The 22,909-nt window shown below is 33.0% G+C and overlaps 2 protein-coding genes across 3 annotated transcripts in view; one reads left to right on the forward strand and one right to left on the reverse strand.

The window, feature by feature from the left end:
- The first annotated feature begins 2,952 nt into the window (after positions 1-2,952).
- Positions 2,953-8,265, forward strand: LOC105127758 (Chaperone DnaJ-domain superfamily protein). Its single transcript, XM_011029167.1, has 9 exons — positions 2,953-4,068; positions 4,612-4,823; positions 4,900-5,090; positions 5,172-5,307; positions 5,408-5,505; positions 6,084-6,149; positions 6,519-6,608; positions 7,430-7,606; positions 7,782-8,265. Exons 1-9 carry the CDS (start codon positions 3,476-3,478, stop codon positions 7,818-7,820), a joined length of 1,602 nt encoding a protein of 533 aa, XP_011027469.1. The 5' UTR covers positions 2,953-3,475; the 3' UTR covers positions 7,821-8,265.
- A 6,389-nt stretch (positions 8,266-14,654) lies between these two features.
- Positions 14,655-22,909, reverse strand: part of LOC105127766 (amino acid permease 3-like) — a 70,225-nt gene continuing 61,970 nt past the window's right edge. Inside the window, exons 1-6 of one of the 2 annotated variants that reach the window (XM_011029176.1) lie at positions 17,958-18,128; positions 16,685-16,802; positions 16,334-16,567; positions 16,152-16,245; positions 15,705-16,059; positions 14,655-15,620 (exon numbers count right to left, since the gene is read on the reverse strand). In XM_011029176.1, the coding sequence (XP_011027478.1) occupies positions 14,967-15,620; positions 15,705-16,059; positions 16,152-16,245; positions 16,334-16,567; positions 16,685-16,802; positions 17,958-17,963 (1,461 nt within the window). In that variant the 5' untranslated portion in view covers positions 17,964-18,128 and the 3' untranslated portion in view covers positions 14,655-14,966. Of the gene's footprint in view, positions 15,621-15,704; positions 16,060-16,151; positions 16,246-16,333; positions 16,568-16,684; positions 16,803-17,957; positions 18,129-22,909 lie in introns of those variants that run through there. The other variant, XM_011029177.1, reaches the window with a different exon arrangement.

The following is a 22,909-nucleotide window of genomic DNA, read 5'->3' on the forward strand; positions in this document are numbered from 1 at the left end:
TTTTTAACAAGAAAATAATTTTTTTAAAAATTCAATTTATACCAAGTTTCCAAACAGGAAGCTGACAGCTGCAAGTTAACAAGTCCGTTGAGGCTCTCTGTGATAAAACTATTCATAATTCTGCCCCTTATTAATTTAATATGATTTCGAGCGAATCTTCCATCAGCCCCCTCCCCTTCTTAGACCAAAATACAATTGCCAATGCCTTGAAAATACCTGGTGTTGGGTGGAAAATTATTGCAATTAGGTATCTTCCAGAGACGTTGCATTTCTCTCAATTGTTGCAAAATTCAACCCGTAATATCCAATTAAAGTCAAGTGACTGGACGTCAATTGGGTTTTTATTTTTTATTTTTTATTTTTTACGGGGTCTCATCCAAAAGTCCATTGCTAACCATGGAAAGATAAAGTTTTTTTTTTCTTTTTGTGTTTGGGTATAGAAATAATTATTTTTAAAAATATTTTTATTTAAAAATATATTAAAATAATATTTTTAATTTTTTAAAAGTTATTTTTAATATTAACACATTCAAAAGATATAAAAATATTAGAAAATTAATTTAAAACAAATAAAACAATCAAAACTTTAAATTTGTTTTTTTAAAAAGAAGCTTTTTAGCTTTGCTGGAGACAACAGTGGAAGATCTATTCATGCTGGTTGGCACTTGAGGACCGTTCCTGGCTTGTGGCTTCTTTTCTTTTCATTTCACTGTCCAAGTTCTTAAAATTGGAGACAGTGAGCTGTCAACAGACTCACAATTATGAAGTTTCATTGCTACCCTGCCACCACTATCACTATTAATTATTTTAAAAAAAAAATCACGTCAAATGAAGGGAAAATCCGGTCCAGTCCTTGTATTTTAAGTCAGATCTTCAACTTGTCCCTGCAAGATTAATTGCTTGCAATTTAACCCTGATGGTGGAATCGTTCTTCAATCTATCATTCTATCAAGCATTTTCATTTAAATTGACTAAAAATGCCGTCAGGTGTGAAAATTCCGCACGATTCGATTTATTAAAAGATATAAGAATGAAAAGAAAAAAAAATGGTGCCACGTGGTAAGTTTTTTGTTCAAATTTATTTTATTTAATAAAGGAGGTTGTATTTTAATAAATGGTAAGTTTCTCGAGTGAGGAGATTTTCGTCCATTTGACATGAGGATATCGACTGGAATGGAGGATATCAGAACAAACTAAAATACAAGGATAAATTGGGAGTGATTAGAATTATTTATATAGATTGGGAACTTGATAACAAAACGAGGAACACGTTAAGCTAAAAGTCGGGCTACCCCTTTCAGATTGTCGGTGCTACAGTGCATGTGATTTTTGCCTTTGCCGAATCATCAAAACGGTAATGATTCGCGGTGGGAATTTCTTTTTTCTTTTTTTTTTGTGTACGATTCATAGCTTAGCGTTGATATGTTTTATTTAAAAATATATTAAAATATTTTTTAATTTTATTTGTGATGTTGTTATATAAAAAAATATTAATTTAAGACAACAAAATTCTTTCTAAAATTTTTTTAATAAAAATTTTAAAACACAAAAATAAATAAATTTTTAGTATTTGTTTGAGAATATTGTTGAAGTTGTTTTTTAAAATGTTTTTTGTATAAAAATTTATTAAAAAATTTATTTTTTTATTTTTAAAAATTTATTTATGGTATCAATATATCAAAATGATTAAAAAATATTAAACAAATTTATTAAAAAAAATTATAAAAAATTAATTCAATAACATATACAAACATGTAAATTTAATAAGATGGTTGGGAAATATTTAAACTCAGGGTAAATAGCAGTTATAAAAACACATAAAGCAATGTTTATTCGGTAAAATTAATCGGGTGATTCTTAGTATTTATCATTGAAAAATTCCTAGCATTTATCATTGAAAAATTCCTAGCAAGTGGAAGACGAACTTTATATTTATTAACACACTCGTAATAAACATAAAGTTTATTATTCTAACTTAATTTTAAGTTTTTTTTTTAAACATAAAGTTAATCAAGTGAAACAACTATATCAAAAAATAATTATTTCACCCTCATCATTCAAGATTATAGCTTTGGAGGTTAACCTGATTTAGTTTGATTTTTATTAACTGAGTTATATATATTTATTATTCTAACTTCAACCAGTTCAATTTTTTTAATTTTTTTTACTCAATTTTTTATTTTAATGAGATTTTTTAAAGTTATTGTGTTTTTTTATATTAAAATTTTATTTATTTTATTATTATTATTTATTTTTTTATCATTTAATTAAAATAGAACCACTAAATTAAACCTGATTGGATCTGTAATTCAAGTCATTTATTTTTTTTAAATGTATTTATGACTTTTTTATTTTTATTTATATCTTTTTTTAATATGTATTTTTTTAAAATAATTATTTAATTTATTTTTCAATTAATATCCCTCATCAATTATTTTTAATTTTTTAATTTAGCTTTTTTTGAATAGATTTTTTTAAATTATTTTGTATGTAATTTTTAAAGAAGTTATTTTGATTTATCTATAATATTTTTTTTATGTTTTATATATATAAAATTTATTTTGAAATAATATTTATAACATGTGCAATCTTGCATGATATTTTTTTATTATATTTTATTAATTTAATATACATGTATATTTTATTATTATTTAATTAAATAAAAAAAAAATTAATAAAAAAATTTAGTAAACATAATCGGATTAATATTTTATGTTGTGTAATTAAATATCTTGATATATATATATATTAATTATTTATACAGATTTATTACTTACTTATAATTATATATATTTTCACAAAAAAAACACATTAAAAAAATAATCTGCATATTCATTTTTTTTTATACAGCTCGCAGCGAAACTCGCGGTTAAATAGCTAGAATATGACATGATAGCGGCGAGCTGGTGGAGAAAAACTCATGCATGATTTGCTTAAAGGAGGAGGAGGAAGGAAATACGAGTAAAAAACTAAGAAGGTTCGAGGTGTGATGTAGAGTAGATCCAGATGTACGTAACATGACCCACCACTCGTAAGAGGCTTGCTTCCACATTTCCACGCACCGCCTAGCCTGGCCTGGTCTTCTTTCACAAGCACAAACAGACATATAAACAGAGACATAGAAATCTTAGAGAGAGGGGGGGAGAGAGATACAGAAAGTCCCCTGAAATCTAAAATTCTCTTACAAATCCCAGAAAATTCTCTCCTGTCTATCTTTCCTTCTCATCCAACTCCCGCCACTTCGTCCACACCATCTAATACCTGAATTTACTCTTTAGTTCTTTTCTTTTCTTTTGAAAAAAAGGCAAATAAAACCAAACTCTACCGTTTCCAAGATCGCCCTTTCTTTTGCTTCAAGTCCACTCCAATTTTATCAGTTTTTTATATTATTTTTGCAGATCAAAAAACTCATTTCTCAGAATTGATTAGAAAGGATCCTTCTGATTTGTAGCTCTTTCTTGTTTTTTTTAAGAAAATGGACGAGTTTGGTGTATTGACAGAACGTTTTGGGTTAAAACCGCAAGGGAAATCAGCACCAATGGCAGCATCGAGAGGATCCAATAATACCCAAATACCAAATTTCGCCTCGTCAAACCCGAAAACCTCCTCATATTCTTCTAAATCAACCTATAATTCCCATTCCTTTAATGGGTCTTTCATGGATGATCACGAAACTCTCCGTAGCAATTCGAAATCCCAGAATTTTGGTGATGATTTTGACATTTTTGGCGGTTTTCAAAAGAATTCAAAACAAACTAGCACTGGGTTTGGTTTCGATTATGATTCTCTGTTTCCAAGTACTAAAAATTCGAGTGCGAAATCGTCTTTTTATGATGATATATTTGGTGGGTTAAATGTTTCTAGTTCAACAGTTAATAATAATAATGATGATGATGATATTTTTGGGGCGTTTACTTCTTATTCCTCAAAGGCCGCCAAGCAAAGAGCACCGGTTGATGACTTGTTGGGGGGTTTTGGTACAAAATTGAAGCCTCCGAGCCGGAATGGATCTGTTGGTTATGATGATTTGATACCCGGATTTGGTTCCCGCAAATCATCAAGTAAAGAGTATGTGTTTTTTTTTTCTAGGAAATTTGATGGTTTCGTTGATTACTTGCTTAATTGTTCTTTATTTATTTATTTTTAACTAACTGTCAATGCTTTATTTATTCACTGCTCTTGGTTTGTTTATATAGGAAATTATTTGCATACTGTGATAAATATCGTGTTTTATGTATGATTATTGAAATAGATGGAGGATTTGAGCTCATTTTACTTGCACCTTATGTGGGTATTAGCCACAGTGTTCAGCTCCCATCTCGTGCTGTTCTCTATGTGCAGTTCAATGTACCTTTGATGCGCCTATTTTGTTTACCTGCCACACATAACAAGAAAATGATGAGCTGGTAGTTTGATGGCCTAAAACTTGAGACAGGATGATAGCTCAAAGTGTTTCTCCTAATCGAGACAGTATATTTCTCCTAATTGAGTGATTAACAAATCTGTTTTGTACCTGTTCAGTTTGACCCCATTTTCTGTATGATGTAATGGGGCATGGCCATGGACGTGCAATTCTGATGCTTTGTTCTTGTCACCGTATTTTTTTTGCAGAGAAAATATAAGAACAACTACACCAGCATTCACCTCAACAGAAGACCCTTTTGTAGTACTTGAACAAACTTCAACCAAAACAAAATTGTCCACAGACCCACTGGAGGAATTTGGTAAGTTTAATCATTCTGGAAGAGCAGAATCTACTGTATTGTCAAATCGTTCCCCACCATTGAGACCCCCTCCAAAACCAGGGCAAGTTCTGAAGACAGGTAAAGATTGTTCTGCCTCCTTAAGTCATTTGTTCTTCTCATAATCTTAATAGTGTTATGATGCTCCATGATGCAGGAAAGAGTTCGGATGTTTCTGCCATAGATGAACTGGAGGACTTTGCTATGGGTAGGATGCAAACTAATGCTCATAGTGGATCTAATGGTCGTCATGCCAGGGAAGTAAAGGAAAGTGCAGATGATCTAGAGTTATTTTTCGGCAGGGGTTCTCGTTCCAGCAGTGTGCCAAAGTCAAGGCCTGAAGTTCCGGTAAGAACCACTGATACAAGAGTAAATGGTTTCTGTAACACCAGCAGCTTGTTTTTATTTGACTCCAGATGCCCTTGTTAGGACCCTCTATTTGATGCAAAGATAAATGCAAAAGGAAAGCCTGAATTCCCCACTAAAAAATCTTCTACTTCGTCACCTGGCATAAGGAAGACTTCTGCAAAAAATGTAATTGGTGACCTTTCTTCAATTTTTGGAGGTAATTTATTGTTGAAATTGGCTTTCATTGGTAGCAGTAGAAATTATCTTTTGGTGCATTGTTGTTTTATCTAATATTGATGGCTTTTACTCTGCCAAAGATGCCATGTTATCTGGAGAATTTGAGGAAGTTGATGGGGAAAGTGAAGAAAGAAGGAGAGCCAGATGGGATCGTCACCAGAGGACCCGGGATCGAATAGTGTGTCTTTCTTCAAACCATTTTTTTTACACGTTTATCAGATGTGATTAGGATTATGCTATTGACTGGATGAATTTATTCTTTTCTCTTGGATTATATTAATATGCTGCATGCTTGTTTATATAAAAGGTGAAAAGAAATTAGTTTATGTATGAAACAAGAACAGAAAAGTATTACAAAGTTGTAAATTCTGACCTGATAGTATTTATCTATCAGCTCTTCTGCATGATGAATTCCATTCCAATAATCATTAATTGATAACCTTTTTGTACAAAACTCCTTGAGTAGCAGTTGAAAGAAGTGATTTGTCCATCTCTGGTTCTCACCAGTATCTCACGCTCTGAGTTACTTCATCTCGTACATCATGTACTTCAAGAGTTACTTCATCCTGCCAGCATTGTGTAATAATGATTGCTGGCTATTGAGTCATAGCTGCAGCTCTTTCCTTTGTCATCCAAAGCGCATAGCTGATGTTCCTAGTTGATTGAGTGAAATTGAATAGTTGTTACTCTGCAGATTGAATTTGTATTTGTCATCATAAAAGATGATTTTATAAATCGGAATTGTTGTATCTACAGGAACAAGCAGTTGCTGATATGAACCAGCGTGACCGTCAAACTTTGCATGAGCAAGAGGAGAGGCGTGTGAGTAATTTTCAGTTGTGCCCTAGACTTGCAATGGATTTAGTTGGATTTTTGTGTGCTGGCTCTACAGATTATTGGTTTTTTTTTTTTTTTTTGGGGTGCCATATGTGTGATGCATGAATGCTTGCGGAGCTACTTTTGGGGTCAAAGATGAGTTGAAAGGAACTGAGTCTATATGTTGATGTGAAGCAGCATATGGTTTATATATAAATAAGCGTGTCTATCAGTTACTTTCTTGCTGTCTCTTTGTGGGTTTGGATTGATGGGGTGGATAACACTTGTTATATCTTCTAATATTTTATTTTTTTCCTTGCAATATAACCTCTTAACTTTGAGTAATATGTGGTGATATCTGATCTTAATTTGCAGAGGATAGCTGACAAAATGGATGTTCAAATAAAGCACTGGGCAGCAGGCAAAGAAGGCAATATGCGTGCACTGCTATCATCATTGCAATACGTGAGTTTTTGCACGGCCGTTTTGAAGTATATTTTCACATTTTAGTGTGCAAGATCATATCTATTTTTTTTTCCTTTCTGATTTGCCTTTCGAAGTATCTTTGTGCATTTCAGTATGCAAGAAAGTATAACATCTGTCATTTTTTTTTCCAGATTTGTTGTTTTTATTTCTGAATTGCCGTGTCTTCCAAATTGAAGAGTTTTTAGAATTTAAATAAAGACCATTACACAGTTATGTTCCTACCAAACTGTGTTCTTACATCTTAAGGAGAATTTGGAACCAATCATTGAAGAGAGCTTCTGGATTGCTGATCACAACTGCCGTTTCTGCTTAGATTGAATACTATGAATCATCAATATGTTGATATATTGTGTTCAATAATCTTATGCCTGGGTATCCATGAATTATGATGGTGAAGTTAACAGAGTTATTGGAGTTTTAATCTGATGATGGTGCCCCCCACCACCAAACCCTTTGGATATCTGTTTTTGTGGTAGCTTTATAGGCACTGTTCTAATAGTGTAAAGTCCATGCCTTTTCATGATCCACCATACTATCGATCACTCATGTGCTATACAAGGAAAAAAATTCGCACTTCGAAGGGCCACTGACAGCATCATTGGATTCTACTTGTGTGTTTGCTGTGCTCTCTGTTTAAGAGGCTGCTTGAAGTGTTGGGTTATATTTCGAAGGAAAATGAAGTGCCATTCTCATGTCTTGAAGCTATTATTGAATGTTCAAGAATTCCTTTTCTGCTTAGTATAATTAAGCATGAGTAATTACCAACATATTTTTCTTTGTATGTGTGGAATGATGAGCAGGTGCTTTGGCCTGATTGTGACTGGGAACCAGTTGCACTGACAGATTTGATCACCTCTACCTCAGTGAAAAAAGTTTATAGAAAGGCAACCTTGTGCGTCCATCCTGATAAGGTGCAGCAGAAAGGTGCTACTATCCAACAAAAATATATTGCTGAGAAGGTTTTTGATACCCTCAAGGTACAGTATGAATTTCCAAGTGTTGATATTAGGTATCTTCATTATTGGATGTTGGATTCTTTTCTTATTTATTTTTCAACCGTGGTTTAAAAGCTACATTTACTTTGCCACATCCAACTTCAAGTTCTTTCGATTTTGTGTTCTTTTTATCCAATTTTTTTCTCCCATTAAACAGGAAGCTTGGAACAAGTTCAGCAAGGAGGAACTCTCTTGAATGCCTTTGATGACTCATCCTCTGAATATTTGGGCCATACCATTTTGGCAGTTATTGGACTTCCATTTCGAGGTAAATGATTCGTGCGCCCTGCTGTGCCGTTCTACACTTTTTAGGTACAATACCTCCGTTGCAGCATGAATCCTGAGGCTCATAGCTGAGAGATGCTCGTTCAAGATCACTGCTGTTGTGTGTGATGGTGTAAATGAACGCTTCTTCTAGAAACATCAGGTTTTACAAAATTTATAGAACCCTTCTGCAGGAAAAGTTCAACAACCATTTGCCAATTGCATTGATGTTGAGATTCTCTGGCAATTTTTTATTCTTTATTGTAATAATGATATTCCATGAGCCCGTGAATTTAATCCATTGAACAATCAGAGAGGTGGTTGTTTTGCTGTGCATTTTGCAGGCGCAATAAATTAATGGTTCTTGAGTTTCAAAATCTGATTTTGTCAGCTTTCGCTGATATTCAACATCACTTTTTTTAATTTTTGGTATGGGTTTATTTGTTTTTTGAGCATATGTGAGTGTAATAATACAAAATGATTACCAATTAGCATCGGACAAGTGGCCGATAAATCATTTGGTAACGATGACGTGTTCTTTTGACTGTACCAACACAAATAAAATTAGGGATAAAATTGAAGTTACAAAAGAATTTATAATTGCTGACGAAATTGAAATCACCAGATTTTCGGAAGAAAGGTAAAATCTGCTAATCATTGTTTCACTTCAGGCTTGAATTCTAGGTGGATGCATAATCCTCAACCTACATGGTTTCAAATAAGGGGTTTAAATATATGCATCTAACCCTTTCAAAGTCAGAGATCAAGAGCTTAGCCATGGAGATCACTGCCAAAACGCATGAAAAGGATGTTGATGTTAATATTGGAAACAAATATAACTACCATGCAAAGTTCAGATGATCTCGAAGTCAAGAAGTGGGTTCAGAAGGTTAAAATAATATACGGCAAGCACAATAGGCAGGGCGTTGCTGCTGGTCTCAATGCTTGTCGCAGCATCGGCTTTGCCAACTGCAGATACTATAAACAAGAAGGTAGCATCTATACACAGTTTTTCTTGCAATTTCATGTATTTTTCCAATCACATTAAATGTATTTCTTTCCTTGTGGCACTAGATTCGAAATCAAAATCATAATGTGGCCTTATGCATCACTTCATATCCCCGATGCTTTATTTATCGCTTGTAAGATTTTACAACTGTGTGGGAAGTCACTGCCTTCTTTACGGTTTTCATGCCTACAAGGGACCCGTTCTCAAATGTCTTCCTAGGCGATAAACGGACCACTGTTGCTGGCGTTGGTATTGAAGGAGTAGTGAAGAAACTAGAAGAGGAGAATGAGGGTTTGCTGATTACGACTAGGAGAGTCGAGTTGCGAGAAGCGGCCAAGAAAGCTTTTCCATGAAAGATTTCAGCAGGTACAATTGGGAGAAGTTGACAAAGGAGGTGTTGGGACTGGACTTTGTCAGGCATAGGAAGATCACAAGGTATGATCCTCTTACCTAAAGCAATATGTACGCAGAAGATATGGTCAAATGGGCAACAGCTGAAGCTTGCGTTGCTTATGAGGTGGGATCAAAATTGCTGTGAGATTGCCATAATCGATAATTAACTGGTGATGATCTTCATTTGTTTATATAGGAGGTTCTAGGTGATTGTTTGAATATTTATGGTTTTAGCTGGTGATTCATCCAAGAATGTTCCGTAGTTTCCTAGTTGAATAAAATCCTTAAAGATAACATCTGAGGAGAAGACAAGAATTTATGGAGACGAATAAAATTTCTGTTTCTATCTCCAAGATAATTTTTCAACAAATTTTTAATCCCTTCAAAAGAACGAGGGACTGAAACTCAAACCCATTATTTATTTATTTTTGTCAAAAATAACCTGAAAACACATTTAATTTTTCCATTTGCTCTCTTATTGTGTATGGATATGGGTTTGGAATTATCATAACCCAAGGATATAATATCAAAAAATAAATTTGTTTTCACTTTTCAATTTACTTATGTTTTAACTACTCGGAGCACCCCTCGTTACATTGCTGGTAGAATTCCAAGCTAATTTTCAACACAAGAGAAGAAGACTCTACTGCTAAGGATATATTTTTTAGTATTAAAAGAAATTTTAATTCAGAATTGAAAAAATAATTTGAGTTTTATAAAATAAATTGAAAAATATAAAAAGTTCTTGATGCTAATTAAAAACTAAAACAAGAACTTCATCTTCATTGTAATAAGCAATAAATAAATAAATACGCATGTAAATATTTGATCCAGTGAAGGAGGTTATTTTTCATTTTTTTTCTTTATTTTATTATGTTGTAATTTCATCGGATATTCATAAGACAATGATTTAAATTTAGAAGAAAAATGTATTTTGTAATTGAAATTATCTTTTCTTATCTATTTAATTCTTTTTTTAATCAATAGTTTGATTTATTGAATAAAAAATAGAGTAATTAAAATAAAAAAATCTATTGATTTGAAACAAGGAGTAAAAAAAAATGTATCTCTGTCATCAAAACTCTTTTTTCTTAACCAAGAGTATTTTTTTTTAAATATATCTTTTTTATTAAAAGTATTGTTTTATAAATTAAAACTTATAATAATCTTAAAAGCAAGTTTAAATAAGAAAATGATAAATCAATAATTTCTAATATAAAATTAAGCATATTAGGTTGATATAATTATTAAATATTAAAATTTATTTAGATATCATTTGAATAAATTTATTTAAAGTCAATACTATTATAAAATATATAAGGAAAATAGGCCATTAAAAAAACACCACATGCCTCCAGCAAAACTATAAAGTCTAGGGATGTCTGGTCTTGAAAGGTCAGATCCAGTCCATGAACTAGTTTTTATTTTTATTTTTTTAAATAAACGACATGTAATCCATTCTTATATTTATTTTTAAAATAATGTGTACTCCATATCATTCTACTAGAAAATCATGGTCAATTGTAGGCTTGGGCGGCTGCATATATATATATATTACTGGCCAACATCCTTGCTAAGATATTTTATTTGACATGTGATTAGTTGATTACTTATTTCATTACTATAAATATTTAGATAAATAATTTAATAATATTATGTTCTAATTTATGAGTAATTTTCTTTGGATGATTATAAAATAATTTTTTAACGTTTTTATAGGTGAAGAAGTTGCCATTTTAAATTATTTAAAATAAAAATCCAATGCTCTTTCTAAGTATTTTTTAAAAGATGTTAAGTTTCATGAAATAAAAAATATTTTTTATTTTATTTTATCTTATTTACTACTAATTAATATATCTTACACACCATTACTAAACACAATTATATCAATTCAAACTATCTTTATCTCCTTCATTTTGTTCTAAAACAACATCTAAACGCCACCGATTGTCCAATAAAAATGTCACCTTATTCAAGATTCAGATTTCTTATATAGTTGCCTTCTATAAGATTTCACATCAAACATTTTCTTTTCACGTTAATTTTGTAAAATCATATTACTATTATAAGCATTGAACATCCTAATTAAATTTGAAGATGAACATCATCAAGCAATAGTGAAAAATTAATGATCACGCATGAATTTTACAGGGAAGGTGGAGAAGGCAGATTAGTCCATTCCAATTTCCTCCACTTCCACCAGATTAGAGGCACTGCCTGCCAATAGGATTAAGGGCCTGTGAGTAAATATGTTTTTTATACCATGGGCCATGCTTGATGGATTTGAGATCCCATAGTTTGATTCAACTATGGATTATTGGGCCGACTTGATGAGCAGAAACCACATCAAATCATCGGCTCCATGCTCGCTACAAGTGAAGGCCTTGGGTGGACATGGTCATATGGCTATTAGGAGGCCACAGCTATTACCTGTGTTTTATTATTATTTTTTTTTAAATTATTTTAATATTAGTATATTAAAAAAATTTAAAAATATAAAAAACTAATTTTTAATCAAAAAAAATTTGAATTTTTTAAAAACATGGATGAGAACGCCTTTTCAAATGGTCCCAAGCATGTTTGAGCACACGATGCAAATCATGTTTTTTTAAATTTTATTTTTTTTTTGTTAAATTTTTTATATAATTTTAAATTATTTTGATATGTTGATATTAAAAATAATTTTTAAAAATAAAAATTATTATTTTAATATATTTATAAATAAAAAATACTTTGAATCACGATAACAATTATAATCTCAAACAGATTCTAAAACTATACAATCTAATAATAATAATAAAAAGCTTTTCTTTTTATTTTGTAAGAAATGTATAAGAAAGATGCAAAGAAAATTTAATCAATATCTAAAAGATATTAGATAAGTTTTTTTTTTAATAATTATTTTTCTTGATGAATAATAGGGAAAGTATGAATTTCAAACATGATTTAAACCTAACTCAAAATATATATTTAGAATCTTATCATTTAATACATATAAATATCTTATTCTTTGTTAAATAATAAACAATAGTCAAATAATAAATACCTAAATTCAATAAATACTTGACAGGTAATAAACTTCACACACCACACACATATATAAAGGGAACCATGAATGCCCGTTACCGTCCCTAAAGTAAATCATGAAGCATCCAAACCTACTCCATCACCTTTCCTTCCGGCGTTATTGATTATAAAAAAATCAACCGCGATGTATAAGAGGCGAATTTGCATTTTGACATTCCAGATATCCACAGGTTTCTCCGACATAGCCCATAGAAGAAAATTCAAGGCTTGACAGTTCATCATTGTTTCTTGAACCCGCAACTTCATCCTTGTCTGGGATTGGCAAGCCCAAAACAGACAACTTGCGCTGCTCCTTGTGTGTCGCTTATTGCTTCACCACTTGGTCACACCACAGTCTTGTCTTTATGCGTTCTGGTCTTATGTAGATTCATTGAATCATCAATAAATTCAACTGATACTCCATTGACCTCTTGCTTAATTACACTGCACTCATTGACTTCAAGAATAAACAAAAACAAATTGAATCAACTTCATGATAATATGGCTCCACTAAATCATCTCATTTTGCAATTAATCATTACACTTCCCAATTTCAATTCCCACCAAAGCTTAGAGAAAGAACTTGAATTCTCCTCAATCCTCGGAGAATCTTCTCCAATTCTCTTCAGTATCAGACAGTGATTACCATGAAAGAGGAAAAGAAAGGACTGCTTTTTTATGTTATATATTAACGAAGCAGGAAGGGCAAAATTGGACATGGTAAGATTCACAACACCAACCCACTAAGAGCACATCAAATTAGACCTTGAGAAAAGTTCAGTGAAAATAATCTTCGCCGGCAGAAGATTAGGCCCTACCACTCAGGAGGGACAGTCCGGCGGCTGCAGCCGCCTTGCCCACCACCTTTAGTGATTATAAATGTTACAGGAAGAACACTGTAACATGCATTGTCACTAAGTCTAAAGTTTGTAACTTTATATATTTGACCTCTAAAGATCCCGTTTGATAAGGATACGACTCTAAAATACTAGAGATTTCACGGTTCGTTACCCTCTATAGCATAATTTCATTTCCTGGGAAAGGTGACAATAATAAATATAACATTGTAGTCAATAGGAGCTTGTGCGGATGGTCTACCTTTTGTTCTTCTCCTTTCAATTTTCAAATGCTCAACTGGACTCACAAAAATGTTTCGGCAAAATGGTTCTCACATGCTATTCTATGAGCGAGAAAAATCTTCAAAAGCTTGCTAGCTAGGAGATTAAAATATTTTCTTGATCTGAGCAACGATAAAAATAAAACAAGCAAAGATGATATTGAAATTATAAAGAACAATACAGAAAAATCTAAATTCCCATTGCCTTTTCTTTTCACCTGTTTCAAACCCACTACCGCATGCACTTTTTTAGACCTTTTTTTTTTTTGTTTAAAACTTGTTTATTAAAATATTTTTTATTTTAAAATATATTAAAATAATATTTTTAAAAAATTATTTTTAACATTAATATATCAAAATAATTGAAAACATAAAAAAATATATTAATTTAAAATAAAATTTTAAATTTTGTTAAAAATATTTTTAAAATTCAATATAAAAATAGCAGTCTCACAGTGCGATTTTAGGAAACCATCGCTTTCATGAAAGGAAAGACCAAGTTAATTCGACATGGTTGCCATTGCTTTCCCTCTCCATCATGACCTTCTGTGTCTATACAGGGTTCTCTACCAGCATTCCTCTTTTTATATATATATATTTTTTTTATGGAGGGAACTTTTTCACTGTTGCTATAGTTCAAACAAAGAACCATATCTGATATTGTCCCCCCATAAAAAGATCACAGAGCTTGCACTTAATGCTGTCGAAGTTGATCGATCTATCCACCATAAAATCACTTGACCGTTCTCTCATGACTTGTATATGTACAGCTTTCTGTCAGATTGAATATGATCAGCCTTGGTTCCACAGCATGAACTTGATTGTCAAGATTATTTATCTTTTCTCCTTTTTGTCACTGTATGCACTTTCAGTGGTGTAAAATTAAGATGCCCATATATGCTTTTCTATTTAAGCAGGAAAAATGACGAGTAAAAATAAAAATACCATTTCCCATCTTGAGATGCCATATGCTGATTTGAACAGCTGGAACAAGTATTCAAATCTAGGGTTCAATTTAGGTTCAACCGTTGAAACCAGCAGACTAACAGGCAAATACTACGTATTAATTGATGAAACAAAGAAATAGGAATTGATTAACAAGCAAGTGAGCACTCCATATCTCAGGGGAATTGCATGAACTAGTAAGTGAGCACTCCATATCATAGGGGAGTTGAATTAACTAGTAAGTGAGGGGGAACCCTTTGCAGAAATTCTTTCAGTTGGCATTGAAAAGTTACAGTGCGGGGAGGATAGATAATCAGGGACACATGTTTACAGTACACTTACATTACATGCATGGCCCCCACCTTTTTTTTATACTGTTCAGATAAACAAGAAAATTACATTGAAATAAGACGATCAATTAACATGATCATCACCTCGGGAATTATATGAACATGAAAAGGGACTAAAATCCTAGATTACTAGGTTGGTTGCTTGTCTTTCTTGTGATATGTGTTCATCAATGGTGATACTGATGAAATTCAGATAATCTAATAACTGGTCTGGAAGGGCTTGATAGTCTTGACATCATCAAGAACTCCAGCAATAGAACCAGCAGCGGCAGCTATGGTAATAATCAGGCAAGCAACACTTAGGATTTGGAGGCAAAGCCATCTTGTGCTCCATTTTGGTATCTTCTTCTGTGAAATATACATCTCAACAGGGAAGTAAACGGTCAACGGCCAAAATCCCAAAGCCCCAAGGAGGCCAACTATGTCGTTAAAGAAGGGAAGGAGCATTGAAATCACAGTGGTTGTAACCACAAAGAGTGTCCTCCAAATCATTCTGAAGAGGTTGAGATTGTATGGACCGAGACCAGGGATTGAGATTTTGATATCTTTGGTAACGAAGTCACTATCTGGGAATCTTCGGGCTGCTGCTTTTTCAACAAAGGCAAAGAGGGGTTGGCAGTAAACTTGGTATGCACCTACAAGGTGGATTACAATAGCAGCATTGGCAATGTCAAGTAGCCAATATGGATTGTAAAAGCCAAATCCAGTGAGGAGGTTGCCAGGGGATAGGTCTCCAAAAGCAGCATATCCAAAGCAACCACAGAACATGTAGAAAAGGGTTGTGACTGCAACACTTATTAGAGTTGCTTTCTTCATCGTCTTGGCTTCTGTAGGTGGGGCTTTGACTGTGTCCTGTCATGAAAAGGACCGAACACTTAGTCAGTTTAATTGGCAAAGCATAAAACAAATGAGAGAAAATATATTTAGCTCATATACCTGAATTTCAATGAGGATCATGGAGTAAGAATAGGCAAAAGCGATGTCACCAAGTGCTTGAAAGCTCCTCCATATCTTTTGGGTCTGTGTCACAGTGCCAATGCTTATTCCAGTGAGACTTCCCATGACTCTTCTATTTTCTACAACTTTACCAATGCCGAGTCCTAGACCAATTGATGAATAAGTGAAGGACATGACTGCAGCGACAAGAGAGAGCCAGTGTAGCTGATCAAATCCAGGAATCTGAGACAAAAGTATCTCAGCTATGCCAAAAGCTATCATATATGGATAGGCATTCATGTGGCATGGATCTTTTCCACCACTCTGGTGGAAACAATTAGACCTCTTTATTGCCCTGTAGTCAAAAGACAAGAACCAATGAGACCAACAATAACAAGAAGAAGAAAGCAAAGTTAGTTACAAATTCTTGGTTGAACTGAAACTTACATCATGCTTATAGAAGATGCAATTGTGTAGCCAATGGCAACACCAAAAAGGTTCACATACTGCACATATCCACATATTTTGACCTTTCCTCCACCTGTGAAAATTAAAAATTACCGCGTAAAACAATTAGAACGCTTAAAATTAACCAGTATAATTAATAATACACGTTTTAGTAAATTTACCAAGGTTGGCCCGAACAGCATCCATGTAGGTGTAGTTCCTCTTGCCATTGACAGGATCACCAGAGCGGTAGCAGGCAGAGAGCAGAATAGAAGTATAGTACGTGACAAGCGAGAACAAAAGCATCACAGCTGGCCCAGCAATCCATCCAAGCTGACCAATAGCCCAAGCCAAGGAGAGAACTCCGGACCCAATAACAGCTGTTATGATGTGAGCACTTGCAGTCCACACAGTTCCTGTTTAAAGAAACAGAAAAAGAAAGACTCAGGATAAAAAACACGACCACATGGCTAATATTTTTTCTTCTTCTTTCAGAGTTGTCCAGAATATTAAATAAAGAAGATTAAAGTTACCAGTTCGTTTGGGGCGGTGATCTTCATCAAACCACTTGCCACTCTGTGGATTGGTGTCAATTGAGACGCTGAAAATCTGGTGAGGGAGTTGGTTCTTTGCGGATGTGTTCTCACCCATCTTTGTTAACAAAAGATACCAATAATTGTGTGAGTTATACTACAAAAGAATCTCTAAATACTTGAGCTATACGATAGTCTGTGCACTGAATACAGTAACATCAAAGCAAGAAGAAAGAAATGTCGAAAGAAAGTGACGGGGCTCCCTCCTTGATCGATCCAAGTCCGGTTTCAAGTATGGAATTAGTCTCAGACCGACACAGACACACAATCACACACCTCCTAAGAAAACCCAGTTTGGTTTAGCGCCTAGTTTTTATAGGTGCTTCGAGAGGGAGAGACAGAGAGTGTGCTATGTATCAGACAGAGGAACTGCTCTTATTAGCTAGAGAAAAGAGCGAGTTAATTTCAGGGATACCATGAAAGGTATGGAATGGTGGGTATTTATAGGAGGCACGAGGCGGCCCAGGAAAAAAAAAAACATAAATGTTGCAGAGGCACGTGGTTTTGAAGTCTCCTTATCCCAATACTTTGACTCAAAAACCAAATTCAAGCTATTAATTCTTTATCTTGGACTACTTGTAATTTTATTTTTATTTTTTGCCTTCTGGATTTCAATCAATCTCCATACATTCACTGTAGTTAGATAAAGACAGTTAAAGCAGTTGGGCTGGGCAATGAAAATATTCTTGAACCGCTTGGGATTCGAGTGTGATATTAGATTATTTTAACGCATGAATCATGGAATTACCGTTTTGTCTCTTGTGTTATTTTACAAGGGTGTTTCTTGTCCCCTTGCGGAAACTTTTTTTTTTTTGTAAAACTGCAATCAAAAGAGTTACTGTGCCACTTTGTGTTTAACAGAGAGATTCCTTACTTTAGCCACCATCACCATTGCCAGCACCGGGCATGGCTATGGTTGTAAATATATAATATCTACTTAATTTGTATGGGGTGACCATGTGAGGATCTTAATGTAGCTGAAACAAATAATGTTTGAAAGTAATTCTTGCACAAAATATTGACATATAATAAGAATAAATTAAATAAAAGCAGCTTAATTTTTGTCCAAATCCGCGAAGGGCACCACACAAAATGTGCCAGGCCACGGTCAGCTGTCATAAAAAAAAACAAGCCGCACCTGGGATTATAAATGAAACACGACATGAAAGACGATCATCATGCATAAAGATTAATTCGAGTTAGTTGCTCTTACCGTCATATCCTCCCTCCTGTCAATTTCTGGCACTCTCAGCTGCCTCTGAAAGCTTTTCTATATCAGCTGGATATGCACTGTAAGTGCTCACAGTAAGAGCAAGCACACGGGAAGAAGGATTTACGAGGGAGATATAGGAAGGGATTCCTGATGATCAGTTGCTATGCTTTCTCTAGCATCAACGCTCCATGGCTTATATAGTAGCATGCAAATAAAGCTTCATGATTTAGAAATAATATTTGTTTATGATAAACATGTCTCTTTAAAAGGCCACCTCTGAATGGAGATTCTCGTGTGAAATGCTTCTCGACCACTATTGTTGTTTGGGAATAGGGTTCTTCTCTCTTTCATCATTCACTTCCATTATCATTGAAAAGAGCATATAATTAAGCGGTGATCAGGAGATATACTCTCAGTCAAATGTTTTCTTTTATTGTCACGACCTTTAAATAATCCAGACATGGTTTATAGCCGCTTTTGAGATTTCATGATTATAAGCAGAAAGCATGATAGGTTTATAAATCAGTATCTAGTTCCCGGCTATTGAATTCAATGAGCGTTTGATTAAATTCTTTTTATAAATAAATTTGGGGTTTTCCTGTGATTTTGTTGTTTTTGGAACACCCTCCCTCCGCCCCCTGCTGGTGGAAAGATGCTATTTGCTGCTCCATTGTGTTGGGTTGCCATTGCCAAAAGTCCAGACCAGGGCTTCGGTCGTTATTTACTAAAACAAACATGCACGATTCATCTAATCTGCGACCACGACTGCTAGCTAGTCCTTTTTCTTTTCTTTAATTAATTGAATCCAATTTGAAAAGTCTTTTATCTCTCTGGGAACACAATGATTCAAGAACAATTAGTTTCACCCTTATTTCAATGGGAATTTAAATAAATAAGATTTATTTAAATTTCCTTGGAGGCACCATAGTTTTTTTTCTTCTTTTCCGGCTACAGGAATATAGAGACCCTTTGTAATAATTATTATTTTAAAAAAAATTACTTGAAAATATATTGAAAGAATATTTTTTTATTTTTAATATTTTTTTAATTTTAGAATATTGAAATGATCTAAAATCATAAAAAATACACTAATTTGAAGGAAAGAAAAAAAATAAAAATAAAGCAATTATCATTATGAAAAACCTTTTAATTAAAAAAAAAACAGAAGCAACATTTTTAACAAATTAACGACCGACCTAATTATTGCCCCACCGAGAGGTAAATAAATAAAGCAATTATCAACTATATAAAGAGATACGATTTGTTTGGCCCCTACACGTGGCAAAACCACAAGCACACACGTTGCACATTCCCCACCTCCCCTTGAGGTTTTCATGATGAAAAACGTTCTGAACCTTGTAGAGTGCAAGTATCCACCTTTCACTAAATTCAAACTAATAAATATTCTCTTTTTTTTTATTGTTGGTATTTGAGTAATATATATATATATATATTTTAATTAATTTTTTTAAAGCTAAAGTTAAGGAATAATTTTAAAGTTAATAATTAGATAAATTTTTAGTAATATTAAGATTTATAACAATTAAACTAATAATATTTAAAAAGAAGTAAATTTAGAATCTAACCAATTAAGTTATACTCTTTAAAATTAACTAATATATTATTTTATGAAAACATGGTGGTTTTGTATTTTTTTAAATTCTTAATTTCTTTTTAAAAAATAAATTAATATATGTTAGTATTTTTTTCAATTGTTTTTATTTGTTAATATTAAAAAAAAATTCCCATAATTTCAGTAAAGCTATGTATCTTTTGATATTTAATCCCAAAAGCTATGTGTGTTAACTATTTGATTTTGATGTGACATGGATCAATCGAAGCAGCTCTTTCTACCTAGACGTCTTTGTAGTGATCGAATAGACGAAAACCACAATAAAAACATGAACTTGAGCTTTGACCACTGCAGTGTTCTGCGCAGAGGAATCAAAGAAAAAGATGATTAGGGACAGAAGATGACAAATTCAAGTCCATCAACATATATATGCCGTTGCACCGCATAAAACTAGCTACGCTGGAAAAAATTCCCAGGAGGGCGTTTTTCATAAGCTGTTAAAATTGAATTCGGAGGAATTAGTGAGGCCGGTAATACGTGCAAGAAAAACACTCAATATTTAAATCAACATAGTACTTGTACAGTTAACAAGAAGAAGGGGTAGACTTGAATGTGCCTTTTAAGCCTTGTATTATGGTAGATTTGTATGAGTCTTGTATAGAGATATGAGCTTTGATCTTCTGACTTTATTTATGATCTAGAGATATATGTTTATATACATTTTGTTAAGATAAATAACTCATAAATATATAAGTTGTAAGATATTTAATATAAATATTTTAGATATTTATAAAGATATTTACTAATACATGTACATTGCACAAAAATCATATAAGCTGGGCTCCGGCTCGGGCTCAACCAAAAAATAAATATTATTATATAATTTATAATGAAAATAATATTTTAACTTAGTTGATCAAACTCTTATTGGTGTTACATCACATCTCAAAAATATTTTTGTATCAGGATTGGGCAAATTATAACTCCAATTAAGCAAGAGATCATTGGTGACCGCATGCCACATCGTTTCTCTCATACACATTCGTAAGTGAAGACAACAAAAGTGTCAGCTATTTTGGTTGTCCTTAATTATTAATCTTTTTTCAGGGAAATTTAAAATTTGAAGCAAAGGCTCGTCCTCTTGGCCATGATGAAGCCTTCTGTCGTTCATCCTTGAGACGCCACAATCTACAGTGAAGGAGCAAGTTGACGTCTCAACAAATAAATCCAATTTATCGTGATGGAGAATTGATTAAGGATGGATTAGTTCGGTGCTGTAGTATACAATGATACCATATGGGAAGAACTAAATGTGAAATGAAAATGAAGTTTCCTGTATCCTTTACCAATAATTGCAGCCTAGCTATATACGTGTATGTATGTAATAAAAGCATTCTAAGTCAGTGGTTGTGGTTCTTGCGAACACGGTTGAATCATATTTTTTTAAAAAAATATTTTTTTATATTTTTATATTATTTTGATGTGTTAATATAAAAAATAATTTTTAAAAAATAAAAAAATAAAAAATTGTGCATGAAAGCTGTTGAGTTTTTCTTTAATTTTTTGGGAGCAAAGTGACTGGTATATTGAACTTCGGTTAGGTATGGGCTAAGAGAGGAACAAAACAAGTGTCAAACCAACCTCACATCAGCCAAAAGACCTTCCAGCACAGCTGAATTGTTTGACTACAATTTATTCATCTTGGAAGGTAGAGAGTGGCCCTGCTCACTCTCCTTCTCCAAAAGCAAACATATACTTGCCGGTATCTGTCCCGATTCCCTTGAATGCGCCTCTGAAGCACCCACGAATGGAATTCTTTGGATGAGAATATTACTTATCATGGAAAAAAAGAAGGTATTTAAGGGAATGGTTTGATCGGTGTTTTTTTTGGGAATCGGAAGAGTGTTTTAGGCTTTTTGGGAATCGGAAGAGTGTTATAAGCATATCTTTTTCAAAGAAAACAGAGAGAAGAATTCCAGACTGGTGAAGCATGGAGACATCTTCCAGAATATTGAGGATGATCTGTGTATCTCTCATCAATTATATGAGACATTTTTCTAAACTAGAGGAATTCTTTTTATAGGTGTTAGGTGACTAATTACCCTGCCGATTACCCACATAAGCCGTGACTTTTTGGGAGAAATACCCACCTTGTTTATTTCCTCCCTCCCCGTGTCAAGATTCTCGCATTAAAAAATTCACCTTGCCTTGCTGGGTTCACAAATAACATCAAGAAAAGTCTCATGCAAACCTTTAGGGATATAGACGTATGTATCCCGATAAAGGCAGAAGCACTCTTCCCGACGTTGTATTTGGCTTCGCAAGTTGCACAGCTGAGCATTTATTAGATGGGACAACAGTTGATCTGTCAATAATTTTCTCAAAAATTAAATCAAACGAAAATAAGTAGTATCGTTTTGTCTGAAATACGTGATTGTATCGAGGAGCTATTTACCACTTTACTAACCGGTGTATCACATGCAAGCTCTTTAACTACACGTATTTTTACCGTTAGTTCATCGAATTCAAACTAAAAAAGAAGTAAAAATTTATTGAAGGTTGCTTTTAAGAAAGCAACGTGAAAGCAATCATATAATTATTCAAAATCCATGCCCATCCCACCTCTATGTTTCAACAATATTTTTTAAAAAAATTATTATTTTATTATTTATTTTAATTTAATATATTTTTAGTATTTTTAAATTATTTTGATGTGCTAATATTAAAGTAATTTTTAAAAAATAAAAATATATTATTACCTTATATTTTAATACAAAAAATTATTTAAAAAGTAATCACAAATACAAAAACAGATAATCACACGTATTCTTATTTCTAAATCAGATAAGATAATGAAATAAGTTTGATGGCTAGTATAAATTGTTCTTGGGATAGCTTCGCTGTCATGTAATATTAATATTCTTATGAGATATAGATAATAGACGAACGTCTATGTCCACTTCTTTTCGTCCCTCCACTGACATGGCTGTTGATACCTGGCCAAGCCCATGTGCCCACAAAAATACGTGAACTAGCTTTCAGTGCTAGTAGCGAGGACAAAAATGCTATGCCATGGGCCAATCTGTATATTTGAGTTGAAATATCTTGTTGTAAAGACTCTGTTGGTTGATTATAATCTATAACGACAGTGTAGCATACGGCTCTCTTTTTTAAAATGAATTTCAAGAAAAAAAACCCGCTCAAAATATTTTTCGTATAATCACTTTTTATAGAAAAACATGTGAAATATAAGCTCCGCTGAGTTAATAACTGCGGGTCCATAAGTAGAGAATCTGATGAATGAAATCTCCATCAAGGATGACTTAAATGGACCTGCGTTTTGATAATTAATGGATAAATGTCGACTCCCCGCAATCAT

This window comes from Populus euphratica, unplaced genomic scaffold (assembly GCF_000495115.2).
Source record: "Populus euphratica unplaced genomic scaffold, PopEup_1.0 scaffold93.1, whole genome shotgun sequence".
Classification (NCBI taxonomy): domain Eukaryota; kingdom Viridiplantae; phylum Streptophyta; class Magnoliopsida; order Malpighiales; family Salicaceae; genus Populus; species Populus euphratica.

What these genes read in the sequence shown, in the direction of transcription:
- LOC105127758 (XM_011029167.1), top strand. Translation starts at nt 3,476, where the DNA reads ATGGACGAGTTTGGTGTATTGACAGAACGTTTTGGGTTAAAACCGCAA. An exon ending in CGCAAATCATCAAGTAAAGA is followed by an intron (nt 4,069 to 4,611) that starts GTATGTGTTTTT and finishes TTTTTTTTGCAG; the next exon opens with AGAAAATATAAGAACAACTA. An exon ending in CCTTTCTTCAATTTTTGGAG is followed by an intron (nt 5,308 to 5,407) that starts GTAATTTATTGT and finishes ACTCTGCCAAAG; the next exon opens with ATGCCATGTTATCTGGAGAA.